This window comes from Tyto alba, unplaced genomic scaffold, assembly GCF_018691265.1.
Source record: "Tyto alba isolate M040663 unplaced genomic scaffold, T.alba_DEE_v4.0 Super-Scaffold_38, whole genome shotgun sequence".
In the NCBI taxonomy this organism is placed as follows: Eukaryota; Metazoa; Chordata; class Aves; order Strigiformes; family Tytonidae; genus Tyto; species Tyto alba.
The window spans coordinates 38,085,315-38,108,998 of NW_024881313.1; the positions used below are offsets into that span (position 1 = coordinate 38,085,315).

General features: G+C 41.2%; 1 protein-coding gene across 1 annotated transcript in view; it reads left to right on the top strand.

The window, feature by feature from the left end:
- The window catches only part of LOC104367953 (vasoactive intestinal polypeptide receptor), a 113,412-nt gene that overhangs the window by 82,900 nt on the left and 6,828 nt on the right, over positions 1-23,684 (top strand). The window contains exons 7-10 of the mRNA XM_042802156.1: positions 13,740-13,893; positions 16,074-16,134; positions 18,532-18,601; positions 21,491-21,582. Of these exons, the coding sequence (XP_042658090.1) occupies positions 13,740-13,893; positions 16,074-16,134; positions 18,532-18,601; positions 21,491-21,582 (377 nt within the window). The remainder of the gene's footprint in view (positions 1-13,739; positions 13,894-16,073; positions 16,135-18,531; positions 18,602-21,490; positions 21,583-23,684) is intronic.

A 23,684-nucleotide genomic window follows, 5' to 3' on the forward strand; every position in this document is an offset into this window, starting at 1 on the left:
GGATGATACACAAGGGTTATAAAAATATGTGGAACCAATCTGTCTTCACCACACCAGGCTAAGCATACCCCTTGCAAAATCTGCACCCATCTTGACTCAGCATTTTGGACAACACTTTAGGTCATAGGGAAAAAATATCTACATGAAATGCAGTCTAAATGCCTCTCCTAATATTATTCTGTTTGCAAAAATAGTTATAAAATCCATTCTGTTTATGTGGGTTAGGTTGACTTGATTTAGGTTAATTAATTGGTTTGTTTGTGGTTTGAAATTGCAGGATAAAGTTTTGGCTTGGGAGACCTGAGTACTAGTTCATACACAATTTACTGTTTTGTGTATAATGGCTAGAGAGGGCCTTGAGCTTATTCAGTCTGAGGCGAGATTTGAACAAACAGTTCAATTTACTGAATGCTCTCACCACTATGCTGTTTTAGGAGAGGGTAAAACCAAAGCAGTAACAGTGTTCTATTAGAAGAGAAAGTACTGTACTTAGGTCCTTTAAGGAAAGAAAGGATAAAGGCACCCCCACTTCCAGAACAAATTCAGGCCTATAAAATCCAAATGAACAGAGACGTGTCCCCCCCAGAATTTCTGATGAAGGGATCAAATTCCTGAATTGGCATTACCTGTTGCAGTAAGAAGACTTAAAATTATGTTTTATGCACCATCCACAGAAAAATATTTTAAGCTCTCCACCAACGTGTCAGTGGTCCCATCAAGTAGGAACTCCACTACATGTAAGTGTATATGTAATTGAAAAAAAAATATTCATAGATTTTGCCACAATAGCATTTTTCCTTCATTTTACCTAGTGTGGGAAACCTCAGTTGCAGTGTTAACTCTATGCTGTTTTAAACTCAAATAGTTTTGGATTACCATTTTGTTCAACATGAACACCCTGAAAAATTAAGTTTGTTGCATGTTTCTATAGCTCACAGAGCCTGAGAATGCAGCAGTAAGCATTTCAGGGCCAATGCAGCCAAAATACATGTGATGAGCATCACTGAGCCGCTCTGTGAGCCAGAACATGCACCATGCACTGGGTGATGTTTACAGAGTGATGTGTGGCACCCATAACCTCCTTGAATTCCCTGGTCCTTTCTTGATAAACCCACTCCTGAGGGAATGAAAAGTCTTGCTGCTTGGGTGAAAAATTCAGCCTGTTTTCATGGCTGAGTTGGCAAGAAATGCTTGTTTTCATAATTAAATGTAGCAAGCTTAAATGATCATTGATCCCAGGACCTGTGCAAGGGGGCCCAAGCCCTTTGTTCCACACCAAGGTAACTCAGCAGCAGTAGCTTTACAAATGTCCCTCGCACCCTTCTCCTCTCCCCATCTGCCCAAATTAATTAGCCTTATTCTTAGGCATGATGGGGTCCCTTGGCTCACGTAAAAGCACGTAGACTGACCTTCAGAGAGGACTGACCCTCCAAAAGCCCACTGTGGGATTTTCCAGTGGGAAGCAAAGCACTGAAGGGACCTTGAATTTTCTAGCGGGGTAGCAGAGGAGTCTGATAGCCACATAGCCACAGTGCCTACAGTCATTAGTAGACGAAAACCACTTTCTCTCTCTTTCATGCCTTCAGTCATAAAGTATGTCTGTAATTATGTGTAACTGAATCATCATGTTGGCTTAAATTGCTTAAAAATAGGCACATACTCAAGTGTGTTAGTCAATCTGGGCTTTAAGCACTCAGGTGTAGAGATGATCAGGCCACGAGGGGTCTGTGAAATCACCCACTCTGACTTCATTAACTATTCATTTTGATTTGTTCAGAATAGGTTCTTCTTCTGGGGATTTTTTTCACTGCCAGACACAAGAGACCTCCTTACAAGTTTTAGTTTTTCACATTAGTTTTCTTAGGCATTGTGACCTTCTGTCCTTGCATTCCCACGCTTTATCTACCCCTTTCCTTCTGTCCCTGGAGAACACTCGGTGAAACACAGTAGCCAGAACAGCAAACCTGGTAGAAGGATTGAACTGAACACTTCAATTGTCGTTCCGTTTGATTTTTTTGTGGTTTTATGGATAGGTTTTGATATAGTTTCATTACTGTAATATCATGTAATAGCATAATGACGAACCACTTACATTTTCAGCCTAGCTGAAGACAAAGAATTTGACAGTTTGATATAAACAAAGATCAGGTTCTACAGACTGAATTCAGGCTGACTTTTTCTGAGCTCTGCAAATTTGCTTTTGCAGATAATTCTGCCAAGGGAGACTAGATCATTTATCTTTTTCCTTTTGCATTCCAGTAAGACAATCAAATTCCAACAAAAAATTATTCTTTTCAAAGGAGGGTGGGACTTTCCGCAACTGTGAACATACACACGTACCTTATAGTTTCAGTGTGAAAAATTGTGGGTTTTTATATGACCTTCCTCAGGGCAATTTGATAACAGCTACAGGCCTCTAAATGAATTTTATATATAGAAGTTGAAGACAAACACATTTTCTCGTACAGTGCACCCTGCACTGAGGCTGCTCGGACCCGTATTCTCTGCCTCATGTGGGAGTCCCCAGATATGCAGGTTGCTGAAGAAATGGAAGGCTAGAAGCCTTTCTATGCACTTGTGTAAAAGTGAAACAAATATTAGAGACTCAGCCCTTTCATTGGGTCACATCCTCTGGGAAAGACGTCTATTCCCACCTACACAGAGGAAGGGTGAGCTCTTCTCAGCAGCACAGACCAGCATCTCCTGAACTTTGGCTGACTGGCTTGAGGGGAAGAGCCTGGCAGAACTCTGTCTGAAGACAATGTGAATCTTTCCCTTGACTGTGATTGGAGTTGGGTCAGTCCCCAAAAAGTGTAAATACATCAACTGACACTTTTTCAGTAGCTCAGCCCATTCCTGAAGAATTGTACCCCATCCACTGAGTTCAATGGGACCAGCCAGGAACAAAGGTCTGAGATAAGGAAATGCTTTACAGCCTGTCTTGCCATGGAAATGAGGCCCAATGTGAAATGAGATTCACCTTGTTTTGATCATCTATGTAGAGTGAAGGAGACCCTCACTCTTCCCACCTAAAAGGTAGTAGCCAGATTTGTTCTTCATCCCAAGAAGTATCACAAGAGAAAATCACTGCTCACGTGAAGTGTAAGTTTCTCACTGTGCTCCTCCACTCATGTCTGAGCTGCACCACCTCACCCTGTCCACAAATTCCTGTGAAACCCAGCCAAATGGTTCCTGTTGGCTTCAAAAGAAGGGTGTTGCAATGGACTGGCTTCAGTTCTTCTTTCTGAGATTTCTGACAGTGTTTGGTTTCTACTTACGATTCCTCTGAAGTTCTCTATGATGTTGCTGTCACAACACAAATATAACACACCCATCTCCTTGGTCTACATTTTTACCATCAGGTTAGATAAAGAGATTTGCATCTGCCAAACAACTGCTATGGAATATTATCCCCATATCTGCTGATATACCCATATCTGCCAATCACTGCTACAATATAAATTTTACAGCAAAACAAATGACAGAGGGGAAGGAAAAAAAAAGCAACTAGAGAAATCTCCCATAAATGATACAAAGAAGTAAAAAAAAAAACAACAGAAAAAAAAACAAGAGGAAGGAATGGAGGTATTGTATGTTTGCCAATTCTCTTTCAAATATCACACCAGAACTTTAAGATTCTCTTCACTGAAGGTATTGAGACACTTCTAGAAAGGACCAAAAAATGGAGAGAGAATGGGGAGACAAGAAGAGACAAAGAGGCTACAGCTACATTCCTTAATTAGCAGAGGCCCTAACAGTGAAAATATTACCAAAAAGTAAAAAATAAAATAATAAAAAAAAAAGCCTCAGCTTTCAAAAATCAGTGTCAGAGTTATATTAAGGATTTCGAAGCAAGTTCAGTGAATGAAGGGTGTGTGAAGTAATGAGAGGCTATAAATAAGAGGTTTGGGATGTTCTATTTTTACATCTAAACTCAACTCTGAGTCATCTGACTCAGCGGCTAGACCAGCTAGAGCTAATCACCATCTTAGAAATACTTACAAGACTGCCCCCAAAAATCAAACGAGTATTCCTAAGAGACAAAATAGAAAGTCCAAGTCCCTCAAAGACTGACAGTTACATAACCCCTGTTAAAATCAGCAGAAGAGAAACGCTTAAATAGCCTTGAGGATCACAGTTACGGGGCTTAAACTTGCTTCTTTTCTTGTGAGGAAAAGCATACATACGAGCTTCCTGATGAATTCAACAGATACCATTGTATTTGAGGAAGCTTGCTTAGGAAGTGGGCAAGGCAGAAAGTGCAGTCATGTGGGCCACATTTTTTTGTTGTTGTAAACTGGTACAGCTCCATTTATTTTAATAGAGTTCGCAAGGTTTCTGCAAGTGCAGGGTCTGACCTTGCCATGTTTTGCTGTGTTGCATGTACATAAAATAGAAGTTGTCTCATGTAACTTAGCAGAGAGAGACTTTTAAATGTCTTGCCATTTTCAACTGGCTTTCAGTTGGCATTAAAGAGGTGAAAGCACAAAGAAAGGCCAAGGTTATCTCATGGGACTTTGAGGTCCATATAGATTGAGCTATTGCTAGAGAAATGATGCTCTAACCAGAGAAATAATACCCTATCCAAGTTTAGTAGTGGTCCAGCCTTGGTGCAAGTGGACGTGGTGGCGCAGGAAAAAGAGATGTAGATTGAGCCAAATAGCTGCTTCCTAATGTCTTCATCCTTCCACAGTCTTGATGGGAGCAGGCAAGAATTAGCTTGCTGGAGTAGTGTATGTGTATGTGGGAATGGCTGTACAGCACAGTTCATCAGTGTAGAAATACCATTTCTGCTTTACGGAAGCGGTAACAAATCAACAAGCTCAGACACAAATCCAGGTTATAATGGCTTAATAGATTGCCCAGTGACAGCTGACATGGAGTAAGTATTCCAGTGTGTGCTCTTAGGCAATGATGGGCACATGAAAATGTAATGCATTGTGACCTAGAGGACAGCGAGTTAAGATAAATTGAATTAATTTGCTATTGCCAAGGCTTAAGAGCACTCTTGCATAATATTTCTGGGGCACCATTGATGCAGAGCAGCATGTTAACAGGGAAGATGTGTGTTTGAGGCCTCTTATCCTTGTGCCTGAGATAGATGGTGACCGTGAATTCAGTTACGTTGATCTATCTGCCATACTTTCTATAGGGTCGATTTACAGTTGAAGCCACTAAGGACAGCAGGAGCTGAAGGGTTCATCATCAAGACATAAGATTATTATTCCCATGAAGGTCTTTTCTTTGTTATAATTCCTGCTAGATGAGAAATTGCTTTAACAAAGGCTTTGAACTTGACAACTTAGGCCCTCACAAACTGAAGACTACGTGCCTCAATCATAAGCCTCCTTGTTTCTATCACGATGGCATTTTAAGAGTTTCTTTAGTCAAATTTCTTTATTCATAGATAGTGTTACGTCCTCAACATCCAAAATTTCCATGCATTTTCCAGGAAAATTTGAAGTCACCCATTAGTGTAGCAATTTATCATTTTAAATTATTTGCTTGTCAGACTCCATGATAGAAAAGGAAGGAAAAAGTCAAAGGCACCCGTTGTTTTAGGAGATTTCTTGTTTAACTAGACCTTAGTTCCCTTTCATGGTAGAACATAAACCTTGTGGGGCTTTTTTATTGGTAACCTGTTTGAATTTAGTCTACAGCTGCAATTAAAATGAGGGAAGAAATAAAAGTGATGGCCTTTTGCCAGGCAGTCTTGTTTCTTTGTTTTTATTTTTTTTTTTCTGTTGTTACACAAAAGGTTGAATGTGCTAAGGGGAAGTTAACACTTTTTCTCTGTCTTTCCCTTTTTTCTTTTTTTCTTTTTTTGGTGGCTCAGCAAATTGGTTTGACCTAAGGGCTCATTTTTGGAGGAACAGAATCACCCAGTAAAAAGCTGTTTTATTTCTGTCAACAATTTCCATTAACATGGTGCCGAATTTCTGCAAATTAAGCCTCCAGCACAAAGCCATGTTGAAGTCAGCAGGGGCTTTGCCATTGGCCTCTGTAGGGTCAAACCTTTACACTGTGTAGCCAAATTGTTTCTGAAGAAGACTAGACACAGTAGCAGAAGGCTGAGATAACAAACCGATATTCACATTTTCAGTTTGACAAGTGAACTTCTGGAAATGTCTTCTCTACTTCAGTTTCTCTTGCAGGAGCATGGATATGGCAAACTTTTCCACTCATCTGTCAAAGCCAACTAAGTATTGAAAAGATGATACATTAAAGCAAATAGCCTTGAGCATGGAAATGAGACAAGAAATAGCCTGAGGCTGTAAAGGTACAACCTTGTATCTAAGCCACCTCCTCAAGAGAGGTCCAAGCCAGGATCAAAACACTACTAAAAAACTACCTCTCTTCTCCCTTTGAAGGTGACTTGTAAAAAAAAAGCTGTTATAGTCTCTAGTTGGAACAAAAATCCCCATTTAAGTGGACAAGAGAAGATTTTTTTTTTTGTTTCCATTAAACAATACTGGCTTGGGCAACATCTTTCTAGGGAAAAGCTCATTGAATACCCTCACCCTTCCTTTCTTAAAACAGGCAGTAATACCTGAGCAAGTACAGTATATCCAATCCTCCCGTCAACGTTTTTTTTCTCTCTTAGAGAGTAACCAACCTTATAATAAATAAGTCTTACTCCTTATAAGAATAAGTCTTAAGAAAGGCATTGAAGTGCTGGAGCGTGTCCAAAGAAGGGCAGCAAAGCTGGTGAAGGGTCTAAAGCACAAGTCTTAGGAGGAGCAGCTGAGGAAACTGGGGTTGTTTAGCCTGGAGAAAAGGAGGCTGACAGGAGATCTCATCACTCTACAAGTGCCTGAAAGGAAGTTGTAGTGAGGTGGGTGTTGGTCTCTTCTCCCAGGTAACAAGTAATAAGACAAGAAGAAATGTCCTCAAGTTACTCCAGGAGAGGTTTAGATTGAATATTGGGAAAAATTTCTTCACCAAAAGGGTTGTCAAGTACTGGAAAAAGCTGCCTATAGAAGTGGTTGAGTCACCGTCCCTGGAGATATTTAAAAGATATGTAGATGTGGTGCTTAGGGACATGATTTAGTGGTGGATTTGGCTGTGCTAGGTTAATGGTTGGAGTGGATGATCTTAAAGGTCTTTTCCAACCTAAACAATTCTATATAATAAAAGGAAAGTTAAAAGCAGAGAGAAATACCCTATGAAAAACAAAACCATGTATTTGGAAACTAAATCTATCCTGTCATCTCCATACAACATGCACAGAAATTAATGGACAGTGCATAGCTATGAACAGTGTTGTACAATATTTAGGTTATAAAATTATTGGGAATTTGTCAGTTGTATGAATTCCAGTGCCACGATAGTGAGATGGGAAAGAAATCATACTGTGTAATCTTACAAGCAGAGTAATTATTTGGTTATTGCATCATCATTACAAATTAATTATACTTTGGCTAAGATGGGCATCTCAACAGAAAAAAAGCTGGGATGAGATTCAGTCTGATTTAGACATGTCAAGTGGGAATCAGCTCGAGTGAGACTCCTGAATTCAGTTATGGTTATGAGATGAATGTCTAAAATGTCATTATAATTATGGAGATGTAGGGTTTGGCCAGTCCCTTAGCTTTATGACCTTAATTTTGTCATCTCCAAAGCAGGCAGTGATTGTTACCCCATCTTCCAGGTGTGCCCCATCAACAAGATTATGGGTGGGATCTAGAAAAAGCTTTTAAATAAGATTGAGGAAGCCTTCTTAACAGAGATGGGGAGAAGAGCAGCTCTTGCTGTGGGCAAATTCAGCACAAGTCACTCAGCATCTAGCCCTTCAGATAGGTCATGTCTTCTGGGCAACATAAAATAAAAGTGCTGGATAAATCTGTCACTGAGAAAATGAGCTTTCATCTGTCTTCTGTTGAAGAGGCCTGCAGAAATCTCTGTGTAAATCTCTTCCTCCTTCATCAGTGATGGTAGCCCAGATAAAAGGACCTACGTACCTTGACGGGGAGTTTGAGGCCTCCAGGTTTCATAATTTATTGAGGCAAATCTGAGCCCATACTTTTTACAAAAGCACTGGGTTCTGGGCTGAAGGCACTGTCCCAACTTCATAAATAATGCCAGGAGCTGCAGCATTGCCCAGGATTGCATGTGATGTCTTAAATATATCTTTAAGGTGACTTAAATACGTCCTGGTGCCCTGCCACAAACCTTCCACAACACAGAAAGCCGCAGAGTCTAAGGGTTCAAGGGGGGACACAGGGTCTGCACAGGACTTGCGTCCATGTACAGGAGAGGTCATACATGGGGAGGGGCAGGTCAGGACTCATGATGGGGATTCCTGTGATTGGGGCAATAAGACTCAGGCAGACTGTTTACATCACAATGTACTCCCAGGACAGCTATGATGGGTAGGGTGGGAGCATGATCAATTACTCAAGTGCCCCTTTATAATTCTTTGATCTAAATCCTTCTTTGACCCAAGTTCTAAACCTGTAACACCACATCCCCAATAAAAAAAAAAAAAAAAAAAAAAAAAAAAAAAAAAACAAGGGAGACTTGTGTTAGTGCAGCGATACTCTGCGACGCACCACAGCATTTCTGTGGAGTTGACTGACCTTTTTTTGTAGACTTTTGTTGCATTCACATGGATGCTCATGGGCTAGTTGTGTGTGTCTACCTCCCTCAAAACCTCAGACCAACTCCTGTCCAACTAAGCTGCTTATAATGAGCTAGAGAAATTCAGCAGCTGGTCAAGACTGACAATCCTTAGCAGTTATTAATGAACAGGGATACCTCAAGCAGAGTTATTATCACTGAGGAGTATGACATATGTGTATTTAATGCAATAACAGATTCAGCTCTGACTTAATTACTGCCTCCAGCATCTGAACTGAATTTTTCTAGGTGGGTCACCTGGTCACTACCTCAGTTTTGTGGGAAAGATGTTTTTCTCAAGTCTAACATTATTTGAAAGTATAAAGTACTAAGCACGGGCAGAAGCCTAGTAGGATTATTGCTCAGTCTTGTTTTTTCCCACCCTTATGTCCCTTCTTATTTCTCTCTCAGAAAGTCTGGTTGCATCTTGAGTGCATTCTTCCCATGATCTGATAAAGCGGGCTGTGTTTTCACAGCAGCCCTAGCACATGTATGTGTGCTGCATGCTGGCTGTGGGCAGCTCCATTGCTTTTACCCCCATTCCATAATGCTCTGAACTTGACCTACTATTGACACCCTAAAATTTTTTCCCAGCTTCTCAACTAATCACATTTCAACATCACACCAGCTTTCTAACCAGCAATGTGCTTCATCCCTACTCACCCATCTCCTTTTTAAAAGGACGGCATACATTCCTTAGTATCAACAGCTCGTTAAATATTTGCCCTAAAATGACTACAAGGAGCCCCCTTCTCTTTCAAAGCAAATGCAGTGTCTTCTGCCTACTCTATTGCCTTGTTAGACAATAAATAGGTGTATGCTCAGGACAGATCTGTCTCTGAGGGCAATAAATGCCTCTCATTTTGAAATGAAGTAATTTCCTTGTGAGCCATAGTCCTGGTTCATATCCAGAAAGTAGACATTCACACTGTGTTCAGGGAATGATAAATACTCCATGACCAGCAAGACAGTATTTTTCATCCACTTGGTGCAGGTGTGAATATCCACCTAAAGTAAAAAATAACAGGAATTATTTTAAACATTTGAGGAAAACAGCCCTTGAGGACAGTAGTACAATGCAATATGTACATTTTTTCCCTGTCTTGCTAGCTCAACAGTGATTCTCCATAAAGGGCAAACTTCTACCATCTGACCACGGGCATCTCATACTCCTTAAAATGCCTGTGAATATCCCAAAGTTCTGCACAGGAAATCCACATCCTTCTGTAGCAACAGCTGAAAGCTCAACACAATACCTGACAGTGCCCAAGATGACACTAGCAGTCTACTTCTGAGCAGGTGAATCTTGTGCAGTGTCTTCTTTTCAGATTAAACAGTCATAAATGTAGATGCTTACAGCATAGGTGGTAGGGCGCACTGAAGCAAGGGAAGGTTGGCCCATACAGGAGGTCGAAGACATCCTTCATCTCATCCTCAAGTAAACTTCTACAACAATCAAAATTAAATTTTCTTATTGACTATGAGAAATTTAAAGAGAATCACGGAAGTTTTTGTTTGCGTCAAAGAGATTTATATCCCTCACTGGCTGCAGGCAGAATCCATGTCAGTGGTTAGTCATCGGCAGCACATGTGGAAAGGGAGGGGACCTTCGCGGGAAAAGCAAATAACCCATGTCTAATACAGTCCCAAAGAGGAGAAGGAGAGGAGCCTCTTGGGTAGATGTGCCATCCGCAAAGCCAAGGAAGCCAGCTCACTGCAACATCTCGTGTGGACATGCGCAGGGCAAGATCCCTGAAGGAAGGTGGGGAAATAAACTGTTGTAAATGAGACAGTGGAAGGGGAGAGAATAGAAAAAGCAGTGCTGTAATGCTGCTTTTCCTGCTGAAAATGTCTTTTCTAAACATAGCCTGTATTATTCTTTCAACATTGACACATCGTGAGGTCTGCTCTTTATGAAAAAAGTCTTCTGTGAGATATAATAGCTCATCTCTGCCTAGTATCTGTCATCTAAAGAGTAAAGCATCTCATATAAACGTGGATTTTATTTCCCAGCACTATAACAGCCGTTCTGAGGCTGAATCCGATCGATCATGAAGGTAAGAGACCCATTACGAAGTGCTGCGTGTAATAAGGTCTCTCAAAAGCCAGGAAGGGCTGTTTTCCAAATGTGTCACTGAGTTGGCTGACCAAGAGGATTCGGTGGAAGAACAACACTTAATTCAACAGCGAAACTGCATCTCTCATAAAAATATCTGGTCTGGTTTAAACTTACCAGGCTTAGGCAGCAGTAGCAAGAAACCCAGGCAGTGAGTATATGCCATGATTTAATTTGTAAGACAGAACAGTGCATCCAGATCTGTTCCAGTGCAGGACATCCCCATGCTGCAGGGGATCCCTGGCTGCAATGTGTTATTACTATCTGCTCAAAATGATGCATAAAAATACCTTTTCTCCAGGTAAAACAAGAAATGCCTGGGGTGGTAGTAACGGCTCAAATAGCCAAATATCCCTCAGCATGGAGCAAAGAATCAATTTGCTACAGGTCCTTCAGAGAAGTTGCCAAAACCCAGCTGCTGCCCATGTACGTGATCCACCTCAAGGCCACAACCATGGGAGGGAAGGAGGGAGGGCCAGAGACTACCACAAAATCATTAGTTGCCACTACTGGGGGAAAAAGTGATTGACCCAGACCTGGTCCTTCTGCTGCCAGAGCCTTAGCTCAGCACAGCTTCCCCTCTGTGACAGCAGTAGCTCTGCAAACTCAGGCTGGGGATCCCTGCCTGTGACCCTCTCTTAAGCAGAAGTCAACATGCACTTTCTGTGAGCAGCCTTCCCTGTTCCCGTAAAGTATTGCAGTTCCTTGTGATGTGCTCTTCCCTCATGCCTCTGCCATAACTTCAGTGCAACCATCCAGAAAGGATTCCCCAATGTTCAGTCCCCAAAGAAAAACCACGTTTGAGGAGGATGTGGTTGAGGTGCATCAAAACTGCTCCCTTAAACCTCGTGTCTCGCCTGCGAGCTGCTGAATTAGGGCCAAATACTGACAGAGTGAAACCATAAAAGAACTCAGTAGCCCCCGTAGGGCTGAGTACACTCACACCAGCAAATACCCACTGGCCGTAGACACACCAAGCAGGCACTCAGGCTTTGGGCAGAAGCAATGAGGTGTGGCAGTGTCACACAGCCATATGCACACAATAGCAGGGAGGAACAAAGAGCATAGGGATGCTGTAGGGAGGACGCTGCTGCATCCCCAGCCCTTGTCAGCTCAGCTCCGTGTCACCTTCCCTCCCTGGGAGTTAATTCTGCTCTGCCCCCACCTTTCCCCCATCATCACCCTGCAGCAAGTCTCTGCTTGTGCCATCTGCCTCACAGGAGGGAGCTGATGTGCATATAAATTGATTAGCAGGAGCCCATGAAGGACCCCAGTGTGATATTCTGGTGGGTGCTAGGGAAGGATTGAATTAATTTTGAGCAATCGATGGGGACAAGTCTCTCTCCAAAACATCAAGAAAACACTTTCCACACTTCTCGTTTTAACCAGTGTGTTTCATAGCTACTGTTTTCAGCAGGAGAGGGGAACAGAGGGGGGAAGTGTGAGCTTGTCACTCATGAAAATCAATTATTGCCCTAAATTCAACACATTGCATGTGCAGAGCACCAGGGAGGAGTAGCTAACCAGAAAGTGCTAGCAGCCAGATTCTCATGCTCTTGCAGGGTATTACCCAAGCAGACTCACTGAAGGCAATGAGGCTATTGCTAAATCAACATTTGTAGGATGCTTAGACGGCATAAATGTGTGTACTGATGCAACCAATGACCTCTTGTAAAGGTGCAGCTGGACATGGCTCCATCACATCCTGGGAAAGTGGCCAAGGCTGACATACTTCTTTAGGCAACTGATTTCTACCTTCAGGTGTTTTGCAGTGTGTTTGGCCCCTAAGTGTCAGAGAGAAATTTCCCATTTTGTTTCTTTTGTAAGGTGACTGTTCTGATTACCTGTACTGCACTAAAATCTTCACACAGCAAGTTACTGTGTTTAATCATTCATTTCCTGAAGAAAACCAATCCTCTTTGCTTTTCAAATCTCTTCCCTTCCAATGCAATCAAATCTATCTATCCTCATTAGTTTACCCTGCTTCTCTTCCGTATACTTTATTTTAAAAATATCTATCCCAGTCCGTATTTTCCTAACTCAGTATTCACAATTCTTCATAGACTTGCCTTTCTTCAAACCCATCTCAAACTCCTTCAGCTTTTGCAATGCCTACCAGGCCATGGAGTGATTACAACAGCACTTTGCTTTCAAGAGCTAATTAACACAGATTTTTTTTATTATTATTTTTTTTTTAATCCTAGGGAATAAGTTTGTTCAAGTCAGAGGCTTCATTTCTTCGGGTTTAGGGAACCAGGTAATACTAACAGGCAGCCCCACAGAGTATGGTGGGGGGCACCATGATGCCATGTCACTCAGAGTGTTTTTCCTCAAGATACTGACTTTAGTGTCAAAAACAGCATAAGAAATTCCCACGCCTTCCTGTTTACTCTCTAGTGCAGATCACTTCCATACTGCTGAACCAAGTGTTTGTTGGATGACACCACAAACCAGTCACTGAGTTGGTCTCAGTTCAAAGTAGTGCCTTTTTAGAGGGTTCTTCTGAACCAGTGCAATGGTTTGCTTCACAGCTCAGCCCCACGAACCCACACCTGGCAGAGCAGAGAGGCTGGTGACTGCACATCGGGCCAGGACCTTCTGGAATCCACTCTGCCACTAAGCCAACTTCCCACAGAAGTACATCTCAAACCTACAGAGAGCAGCACCATGCTGGTAGGGATCATGGTCCAGCCTATCAGTTTGTCACTGCTCAGCAGAGTTTCCAAGCTGAAGTGCATCTCCAGGCTCACAGACAGCATCCAGACCTGAGCCAGCTCTCTCAAGGATGACCACTGTAGTCTCCATGCAAGGGTTAATGTGTCAAGCATGTCCACCCCAAGCAAGCTTGGTCAGGCTTTCAGCTTTTTACCATAGAGCTCATTCCATAAGGGCTTCAGCTGCTGCAAAAAAAAAGATACATGCAGAGCAAGGTTTACTGGTAATTCAGTGTGTTTTACTATGGAAACATGCTGCAGTTCACCACTGTTCGTTTCTTCTCTTCCAGGTAGGCTGCAAAGCCATGATGGTTTTCTTCCAGTACTGCGTCATGGCCAACTTCTTCTGGCTTCTGGTGGAGGGGCTGTATCTTCACACCCTGCTGGTCATCTCCTTCTTTTCAGAGAGGAAGTACTTTTGGTGGTACATCTTGATCGGCTGGGGTACGCATCTTCTCAAAACTGAATGCCAGGACGTGATGCTGGCAGGCATTTTTAACAATTTAATCCACAAACCTAGGGGCTCAGATAGGGCAGAGATGTAGTATGCATGTTACCTGGATGCCAAGAATTATTAGTGCAGTTATGAGCAAGATCAAGTGATGGCCAGAGGAGTTTAACAGCATTGGCCTCAATCTTTAAAGGTATTGAAGAACTTTGTGGTAAGTTAATTGGTAGTTGAGCACCTCAGTGTCTTTAAGGACTGTGGGCCTGAAACTCCTCATCACCTTTACAGTCATTTAGTCCTTTGATCCTGACTGGGGTTCCAAAGTGGATATCATGCACTGACCTTAACTTGTAAGGATGGATCCCAACAAATTAGAACTCCTGGACTGAACCAAACACTGCAGTCTGTCACTCTCTCCTTGTCTTACTGAACTCAGGCCAGCTAACTACCCTGGGGTCCCATCACCCGTGTGCTAATGCTGATAACCTTCTGTTTACTGCACTTGTAATTTCTCCTGCTTTAATGTGGATCTAGTCCCAAATACATAAAATTAAATTAAATTAAATTAAATTAAATTAAATTAAATTAAAATAAATTAAAATAAAATAAAATAAAATAAAATAAAATAAAATAAAATAAAATAAAATAAAATAAAATAAAATAAAATAAAATAAAATAAAATAAAATAAAATAAAATAAAATAAAATAAATAAGAAGATGCCAAGGAAAACAGAATTAAACTCTTCACAACGTAACTCAGAGCTGAATTGTTGACTTATGCAAATTAATCCTATCAGATCAACTTCTTTTCCTTCTCCAAAGAGGAGAGATCTCTTTTCTCCTTTAAGCCATTTAGCTGAAGAGTTATGTGTAAGTAAGCAAAACAGCTTTCTACTGCATCCTCTCAATAGCTGAAACTGAGAAATAATTAGAGCGGGGAAGAATCTTGAAAAGCAATAAAAAATAAAACTGTGTCATGTACAGGGGTATGCCTGTACTCAGAATTTGATCAGTTAGCCATAGAGTAACTTCCATTGAAAGTGACAGGAGTTACGCTTGGGTTCACACTGCAGAACAGACAGTTCTCTGCTCTATAAGAATAAGAAGAGATGATGTTAGCAGGCCTTGTTTCAGATGCAGTTAATCAAGTCAGATTCTTTAAACCTGCCTTGTGCATAGGTACCCTTTCTTTCATCACAGTAGAGCTGGCAGCTCTTAAAGAAAAATGTATAAAGCAAATTATTTTAAATCAAAGGAAATCTTATGCACTTGTAATGTATTCTGAGGTTGCTTGGGTGAGGAAGGGCAATTGAAGAAAATGACAGGTGCTTGAAGGATCTTTTGGCCTTTCAGCCATCCATCACTTGCAAGAGCATCAGTGATGGAACTGAAGTGAATCATGCAGGAATTAATAATTTGGACACACTCATTACGGTTCTTACTGGTTTTATTACCATTGCACTCTGAAATCACCAGTAACAAAGAATACGCAATACTGCGACTAACACAGAACAAAGCGACATGTCTGTCGTTCCTGGAGTATTGCCAATCTAAAGCTAATCAAAGACAAGAGACAGAAAAGGGGCACCACAAGGATGGAACAAGACCACCCTAGTCAGGCAGAAGATCATGCAGTGAGGAGCAGAGGCAGGTTCATCTGGCCAGACATCTACATGTGAACTTGTGACTCCGGGCTCCCTTTGTAGTCAGTGGAGATCCAGGAAATACAGTCAAGGGCATCCAAGAGTATATTTCTTGTCCTAGAGCAAACATATAAAGTAGTTCAGATGAGCTGTGTGTTACAAGTACATATTTCTCTCCACTTATGTTATAGAGACCCTGTGGTGACAGGCTTAGATACAGGTGTCCACACTGTAAATGTCTTAAGTGATTCCTATTCCTTACATTTCACCATCAGAAGTCTTTTTGTAAGCACTACAACAGGATGATAAATCTGCTAGGGAGCAGTTGCAGGAAAGTCATCTTACATGGCCAGTGGGAGAGAAAGGCAATGTTTTGCTTGTTTGGCACGTGAGCATTGGAAATGGGAAGCATTTGCACACTCTTGAGGAAAGGCATCACCTCAGTCACTCAGGAGGGATGAAGAGTGGGGGAGAACAGCCCCGAAAACATTGGTAATGATTTCTGACAGTAATACCGTCTCTTCTCTTGCCAGGTGCCCCCTCTGTGTTCATCACTGCTTGGACTATTGTCAGGATTTACTTTTTTGATGTTGGGTAAGCCTGTGGACTCGATTACCTTTCCTTTATAATTCTTCCTTCCTTTGTCTCCAAGGAAGACCGAGGAAAACCCTGCAGTTTTGGTAACCCAGCCATCCTGCCCAAATCCCAACAGCAGTCAGAGCAGAGCGGGGATTTCCCCTGCCACCATGAACCAGGAGACGCTCCAGGGTCTCCTTGAAGACACGCGGTTTATGTCAACTTAGGCCAGTCACTCACCCTCTTTGTTTCCCAATCCCTTGGTCAGCATATTTGCAGGGGATTTGTGACAGCCCCTGATGGTCACATTTGGCCGTGTGATCCTACATGTAACAAAAATACCAGCTGAGCAGCTGCCCCGTGCTCAGAGCAGAGTTTTTCATCCTGCAGAATTGACTCTAAATATGCTCATGCAGCAGATAGTTAACAAGCACACCCATTAGCTCTCTCACAGAAAAAGTCTAAAAACTCTTTTCTTTTCTTTTCCTCAGGCAGATCTTAGGATCTGTTCTTCATCCTCTTTAACCTAGTAGCCCTTTGATATTTTATATAAGAAGCAGATAGAATGCAGCTAAATAAATGAGGCAGATATCAGCTATCCAAGGATATATGCAAGTAAACAGGATCTGATCCTGCAATCCTCCTTCATGTTTATACTCAAGGAGTCAAACTATGGTAATTGGAAAGGCTTATATGAGAAAACACTCCAGAGAGTTACGGAAACAGGTGCTTATTATGTACTCACTGTGCATGCCCTCGCTTTTCGCATTTGCAGTGTATGGTTAACTCAATTTTGTCCCATGCATTCTCCCACTCCAAATGTGTCCTTATTTGTCCTTATTTCAGTAAGAAAAGCAGCTCAGATTTCTCATTGCATTTTTGATTTATAGTCATGCTAACACATTTCCTGAGGGCTACTGACTTCTTTTACGGTTTTACTCTATCTGCATAAAACTGACCTTATTTACTCTGTTAATAAATAGCCTCTACAATGAGGTAGAGACCAAAGCATTTAACCAGTCTGAATACCAATTCTTCTTACTATATATTCACACTCAGCTCCAGCAATTCTTAATAAAAATACAGGCTTCTTTGCATTTTCTGGAGGCTTTAAAGCTTTACATTTTTGTGCCAAGTGAAACAGTGTGAATTTACAGGATATGCTAATACCTAACATAGATTTTTTGGGCATACTAAAATTACCTGCAGAGAAAAATTACAGGTAATTAATCCAGATTAAATAAAACCTAATTATGTAAGATTGGTTAAACAACATTAAGCCTCTATTTAAACATTCTAACTCCAAATTAAAGTGACCTTCATTCAGATTGCCTGAATTTATTTTAAAAATGAAGTGCACTAGACATAATTAGGGACACTTTAATTCTAAATGAAAGGGCAGCATGCACCTAAGTATAAGCATCTGTATCTGAGCAATTCGCTCTAGTCTGCTTTTATAGTTGGTGGAGATTTAGTCAGTGTAATCCTTGGAATGCAATTCTTTTCATCCTAAAATAGTTCTCAGGAACTGTGCCCTAAAAGTGCCTTTCTTCATCTACCATTACTTGCGCTGTCAACATTTTGAATGAGATGAACCAAATCCATGTGAAATTGTCTACGATGGCTTCCACTAATCTATTTCAGACATCAATGCAGACCAATTTCCATGAAATCTTTCCTAAAAATGCACTTTCGATCACCTGACTTTTGTGTAGGTCTGCAGATAAATGTGCCCCAAGCAGCGTTATTCATCTCCACATCATTCCTATTCTGTCATTTCCTTGTTGGTTTTAAAATATAGTTCCAGGTGACCTAGGTGAGTGGTGTGGTTTGCAGAGAATTCTGACTTCAGGATGAAATAAATCATCACCCTGGACCCTATGGACTTGTCTGGCTAGATCCGTAGCTCAGATGCAGCTGCCTACATTTAGTCGGACTAATCCCACCCTAGGTTATCATTTTGTTAAGATGGGCACGTGGGTTTTATTCTTCTGATGCTGCCAATTGCTCTGTGCTTAACAGAACCCCATCCATGATGGTGGATGACATTGGAGGCCTCTTGAATCTGTGGTGTTTGATCACATTTCATTGTAGCAGACCTCAGCATAGGAGAAAAAAAGTGAGTCACCATCCTCCCCCACATTAACGCTGAGATAACATCCTCCAGCCCATTCCATTCCCAAGGGGAAAAGAGCTCACATCACTATATCTGTGGTAACTGCTACCTACCAGTGCTCAGAGCTGCTGCAAAGCAAGTCTTCAGCCCTTCCCAGTTCATGCACACCAGGTTTAGTTCTCTTCATATAACCTAGCATAGCCGTCACTAACACTCAGGGAAACCAAGCATCTGAGAAGGTTACATAGCTGCTTGTTTGCTTTGCTTGATGTTTTAAGTCTGGTTTTGTTTCTTTGTAGGTGCTGGGAGGAAATAGTGGAATCCCCATTCTGGTGGATCATTAAAACTCCTATTTTGGTGTCTATTTTGGTAAAGTATCATCACATTCTGCTGGCTGCAAAGCCATCTTTAATACTAAGTGTGGGGGGTGAAGGGGCGTTGAGAAGTGTTCTGTAAATGTCCATGGAGAATGCATTGACAGGTAAAATCCCGCTGTATATTGAATGTCTGTCTTGGGATGAGGAAGCTCACCCCCTGGATAAACATCTTTACCGTTAAGCATTGACCATGGGAAGAGCTTGAGTGTCTAAACAAACATGGTGGAGCTCATTTGATTTAACTCTGACCACCTCCTTCATCTTGGCAAGTCACCCTGGGCACTCTGGTGCAGTAGCCATGGGTGTGTGTAGCCAGAAGAGGTTGAGAAACATGGTTAGAGATCCAGGAAAGGCTCATCTTGTCTAATGAATCAGTGGATATCTAAATTCAATCAGATTAATTGTTCCATGGATGTTTTTGCTTCTCTGAGCTGACCATATGCAGAGCCCAGGATGACTTGTTCAGTTCTGGATGTCAGCACTATAAAGTAAAATGGGATGAGTCCTACCATAAATTTCTACCTAGATGCAAAGAAGTTAGATGAATTCCCCCAGATACTTGCCTCTTATTATAGCATCCAGTACAAAGTTGGATTCCAGCTATGTGTTTTGAAATTAAGTTCTTGAGAAGCCTAGCTAATTTCCAGATAAACCAACAGAAGTGCTTGACTTCTTTCTTTGGATTTTCATATTACGTGTTTTCTCTGTCAGGTATCAAGCCAAAACTTGAAATAAAATGAACTTGAGTTAAACTTAGCTTTGAGTTTTCTTAACTGAAGGCACGTATGTGGGAAAGGAAGAAAAATAATGCAACAGAAATCAAACCAAATATATCTTTTTTAAACAGAAATCTTTTCTTAGACATACATTCTTCTTATTTCACATACATTATGACCTTTACAAGAAGCCTTTTTTTTCTGCAGAATTTGTCATACAGGGATTTCAAACTGAAACAGTTTGAATAATTACATCTTACTCTATTCACCTCACTGAAAAGAAATGCAATGCTTAGATGACACATCTCAAAATATTTATATCATCATATAAAGCTATAGATAGTATTTTCCATTCCCAAGATAACCTTTTGGTAAAGAAATACACCCTGTTCTCCTCGGATCAGTGAGTCTGTATTTTCTTTTGGCCAATAAATTTCCTCAATGCCAAAGAAAATTTACCCAGCAATTTCTGATTTTCCTTCTGTAGATATCATATAAATCTGGCACAAAGGAAGGGCATGATAATCACTATCTGATGAACAACAGGTTTCTTCAGGGAGGAATGTAACATTTTCTTCAGTCTATGGGAATAAAGCATAGTTCTCAGTGGAAGGAAGAAATACTTATACAAGATTATAAGATATTAAGCACTGAGGACAGATCAAGTGCCTTTTAATATACTCTAGGATGATAAATAAACTAAACAACTTCTCCAATAACCTGATAGCCATATCTTCTACCGTGGAATGCTAAGACTGTGTTAAGCATGTAAGTCATACTCCACCTGACTCATCACTGCCCTGTGTCCATATTTGCTCTTGACCACTACAAGCCAACACAGTCAGTATTTATCTGCTCTAATCTTACCTCCAGTGCTGCAACTTGTGCGCCATCAATGCTCATTAGAGTAATTGATCTAGATAATACTGTTTTGAACTGATAAATTTTACTTGCCACTAAGTCAGACGCAAACCATTTTTATAAGCAAATAAATGTCAGCAGAAACTATGATAAATGGCATGGAATAGATAAAAAGTGATTAAGCGATGCATCATAACCAAGAAATACAATTCATTTCCACACACTGATAGCTTCTGAAAAAAGACTGTCTAATTGAGAGGTGTGCTTCAGTCTACTTTACTCACCTGTTGTTGAGATAAATGTAGGTATTGTTGGAGGAAGTGTTACAATCTGTTTTTGCAGGAAATCATATTGGCTGGTTAACACAATCCCTTCCAGCCATCGAGTCCCTAAAATTCAGAATCATCTGTGAATTTGCTGGCCATGAAAGGAGGTTGTGTGCCAAACTAAATCTAAACTAAGTCCACAGAAATCTGTCATCGCTTTTCTGTTGTATATACTGCATGAATAACAGTGTGATTCCATGGATAGGACCTCAGAAGCAAGTAGATTTGCATTCTACTCATGCTATCTACTACATGCCTTTAAGAAATTGCCGTGCCTATCGCTACACCTTTGCAATTAAAAAAGGTTAACATTGCTTGAGTGTGTTGGTGGAGCACTTTGAGATTTTTTGAGCGAAAAGCACCATCTAAAATGTAGGTATTAGCTAGACTCCTCTGGTCTAACATCCTAGCAGAGAATGTTTTCTACTGTGTCAGTGAGGTCTATCCCTTGCTATACAAGGTCTCCAGCTTCTCTACAGAGAAGACATGCCCGATAGCATTGAGTAGGGGCCTGCTTGAGTGGATACTGCTTTGTGTTTTGTTTTGGTTTCCTTGGCTCACCGCCTCAGTCTTTGACATGCTCAGCAGCCGGTCCCATGTCACCGTCTCCCGAGGGCTTTGACGTCCGTCGCTCCGCTAACTCCCAAGGCTCTTTTCCCACCCTGTCGTCGGCACTCCCCCGCGCAGCAGGACGTCGTGCATAGCTGTGCTCTATGGGTTTGACATCATCATACTTGGGATGTATGACACAAAGTCCCAAGCAGGCTGATGTCAGGCCCAAGATGGCTGCCATCCTGTGTCGGTTTACTATGTGCTCCCAGAGTGGGGTTCTCTGCTCATGCCTTTTTAACGACAGCTTGCTCCATGACAAAAATATTGCAGTGAAAGGAATTCCCCTCTAATGATCAGCTCTTTTCACCAGAGAAAAATGCTAATTTTTTATTTCTCTCTCTGTTTCCTTTCTCCTCAACCCAACAGGTGAACTTCATTCTCTTCATTTGCATCATCCGTATCTTAGTCCAGAAGTTGCATTCCCCAGATGTTGGACACAATGAAACCAGCCAATATTCGTAAGTTCAAGACTTTTTCAACCATATTGTAAGTTTTTTGGGAAACCTGTTTGGCTGTTAGTTTCGTTATTGCATCTGTCTGCACTGATTAGCATCAAGTATTTGTTAATCAATTAAAACTGATCAGAAATCAGGAAATGGGGCCTTTGCTAAAACAGCTGGGCATGTTTTACGTCAGTTTGAACAGACAAGTGAGAAGGTTCTCTCCTGGGATTAACCATCAAGTGAGAGCAACAGTAATGATTATGAAACAAAATAGGCTTTTTCTTTGTATGTTCAATATTTATTTGATTCTGAAGGCAGAGAGACCCTGATAACAAAGAGTACCTTTCCACAGTATTTGGGCTTTTTTTTCTGACCTAGTTACTTTCAGTTCCTGTTTTCAAAGGAGACACCTAGAAAATTAGTGCATTCAAGTAGAATCTATGGCAGGTTTTCCTTGTCTTAAAGAAGACCCCTAAACTATACTGGATTTAGTCAATGCATTTCTCTTCACTGTTGAGAAGTAGCACTGTCTGAGAAGTTTTGCTCGAAGCAATGCTTTTATTCCAGGAATATAAAGTTGACATTAATGAGGTTTTTATAACGAACAACATGCAAGTGTGATCAGCATCTCTCTCAGTGGACAAAACTAGTCTTAGTTGCAGTATTCTGACTGCAAGAAATCTTCCTGTCTGCATGGATTTATTCTGGCTTCAAAGCAAATAAAATAAAAGTTCAGACTGGCTTATTTTTGACTCTTGCCACTGTTCTGGCTCAGCACATCACCTATCCTAGATATTTATTAAATGATTCCTAGAAAAGAACAGAAAAGGAAAATATCCAGTGTCTACATAGTCACTGCTCATAAATCTTTGTCTTTGTAAGAGGTGCACTTAGGTACCTTGAAGAATCTGAACTCAGTTCATCCTTCTGCAAGATAGAGGACAATATCAATATGGTCATTAAATACTGATCAGCCGTGACTCCGAGTCTTTCTCTCTAGTGATGGTAAATTATGCATTTCATCTGCCTCAAGAGATTCTCAGATTTATGAAAGGAAGATCCCGTATTTGACCTTAACTTCTCCCTGCAGCAGCCAAAGCCAATTACCTTTTTTTCTTTCATCATAGCACATCAACATTACCAGACCCCATGCTTTTTATCACCTCTCTTTATATATTTCCAATTGGGCATTGTATCTTTTTACCCCCAGGATTGCAACAGCTTTGGCCAGGTACATAGATTAAATCAGCATATTGAAATATGTTCTAGTACTAAGTGGCAGCCTGGAGCAGTTGGCTCCCATTCATCTCAGTAGAAGTTCTGCCAACACGCATCGGAAGGGTTATGCCCAGACTACCTCAGAGGTCATGCTGAGCTTTGGGTTCAGGGATTTTTATTTCACATTTTCCAGTGAAGTAGGAGCTTCCAGGAAAGCTCTCTTTGCCTTGTAAACAAACATAGCACAGCCAGACAGTAACATGGACTTCCCCACATTGGCCTGTCACATGAGAGGTACTGCTGAAGTACAAATGATCTTCACATCTACAGTTCCTCACCTAGAAAAACATCTCAGTTCCATTAGGGCATGAATCAGTTGCTCACTTACAGGTGTCCAAACCATATAAGATGCTTTCTGACATTTGAGATACTTGCCTGGACCTAGCACATAGGACCCAGGACTATGGGAGACTTGTGGCCTTATACAGTGGCAGCTGTCCACCAGCCAGATTCTCTGGGGCATCTGGAAATCTCCGCTGACTGAACTGACTGAAGTGGGACATGAGGCACCACACTTTCCTATGAAAATTATTATTAAGTGTCCCAGCCTGAAGCCTGAATCCCACCAAGGGCAGTTCTCGGTGTGGTCTTAAGTTTTTAATGGTTAGTTATCTGTCGAGACATCTGGGGTCCAGACCCTTTTATAAATGCCATTAAGCATGTGATCTGCAATTGTAGGTACCTGGATCCTTTTACATATCATTCTCATTACCTGAAATGCTGCTGCTGGCTTCAGGGGTTTTGACTGTAGGACGTGAGAGGTCTTAGCAAAAAAATGCTGCTAATGATATGTGTGGGTTCCTCCTGCCAAATTCTGAGAAAAATGTTTTAAACTAACA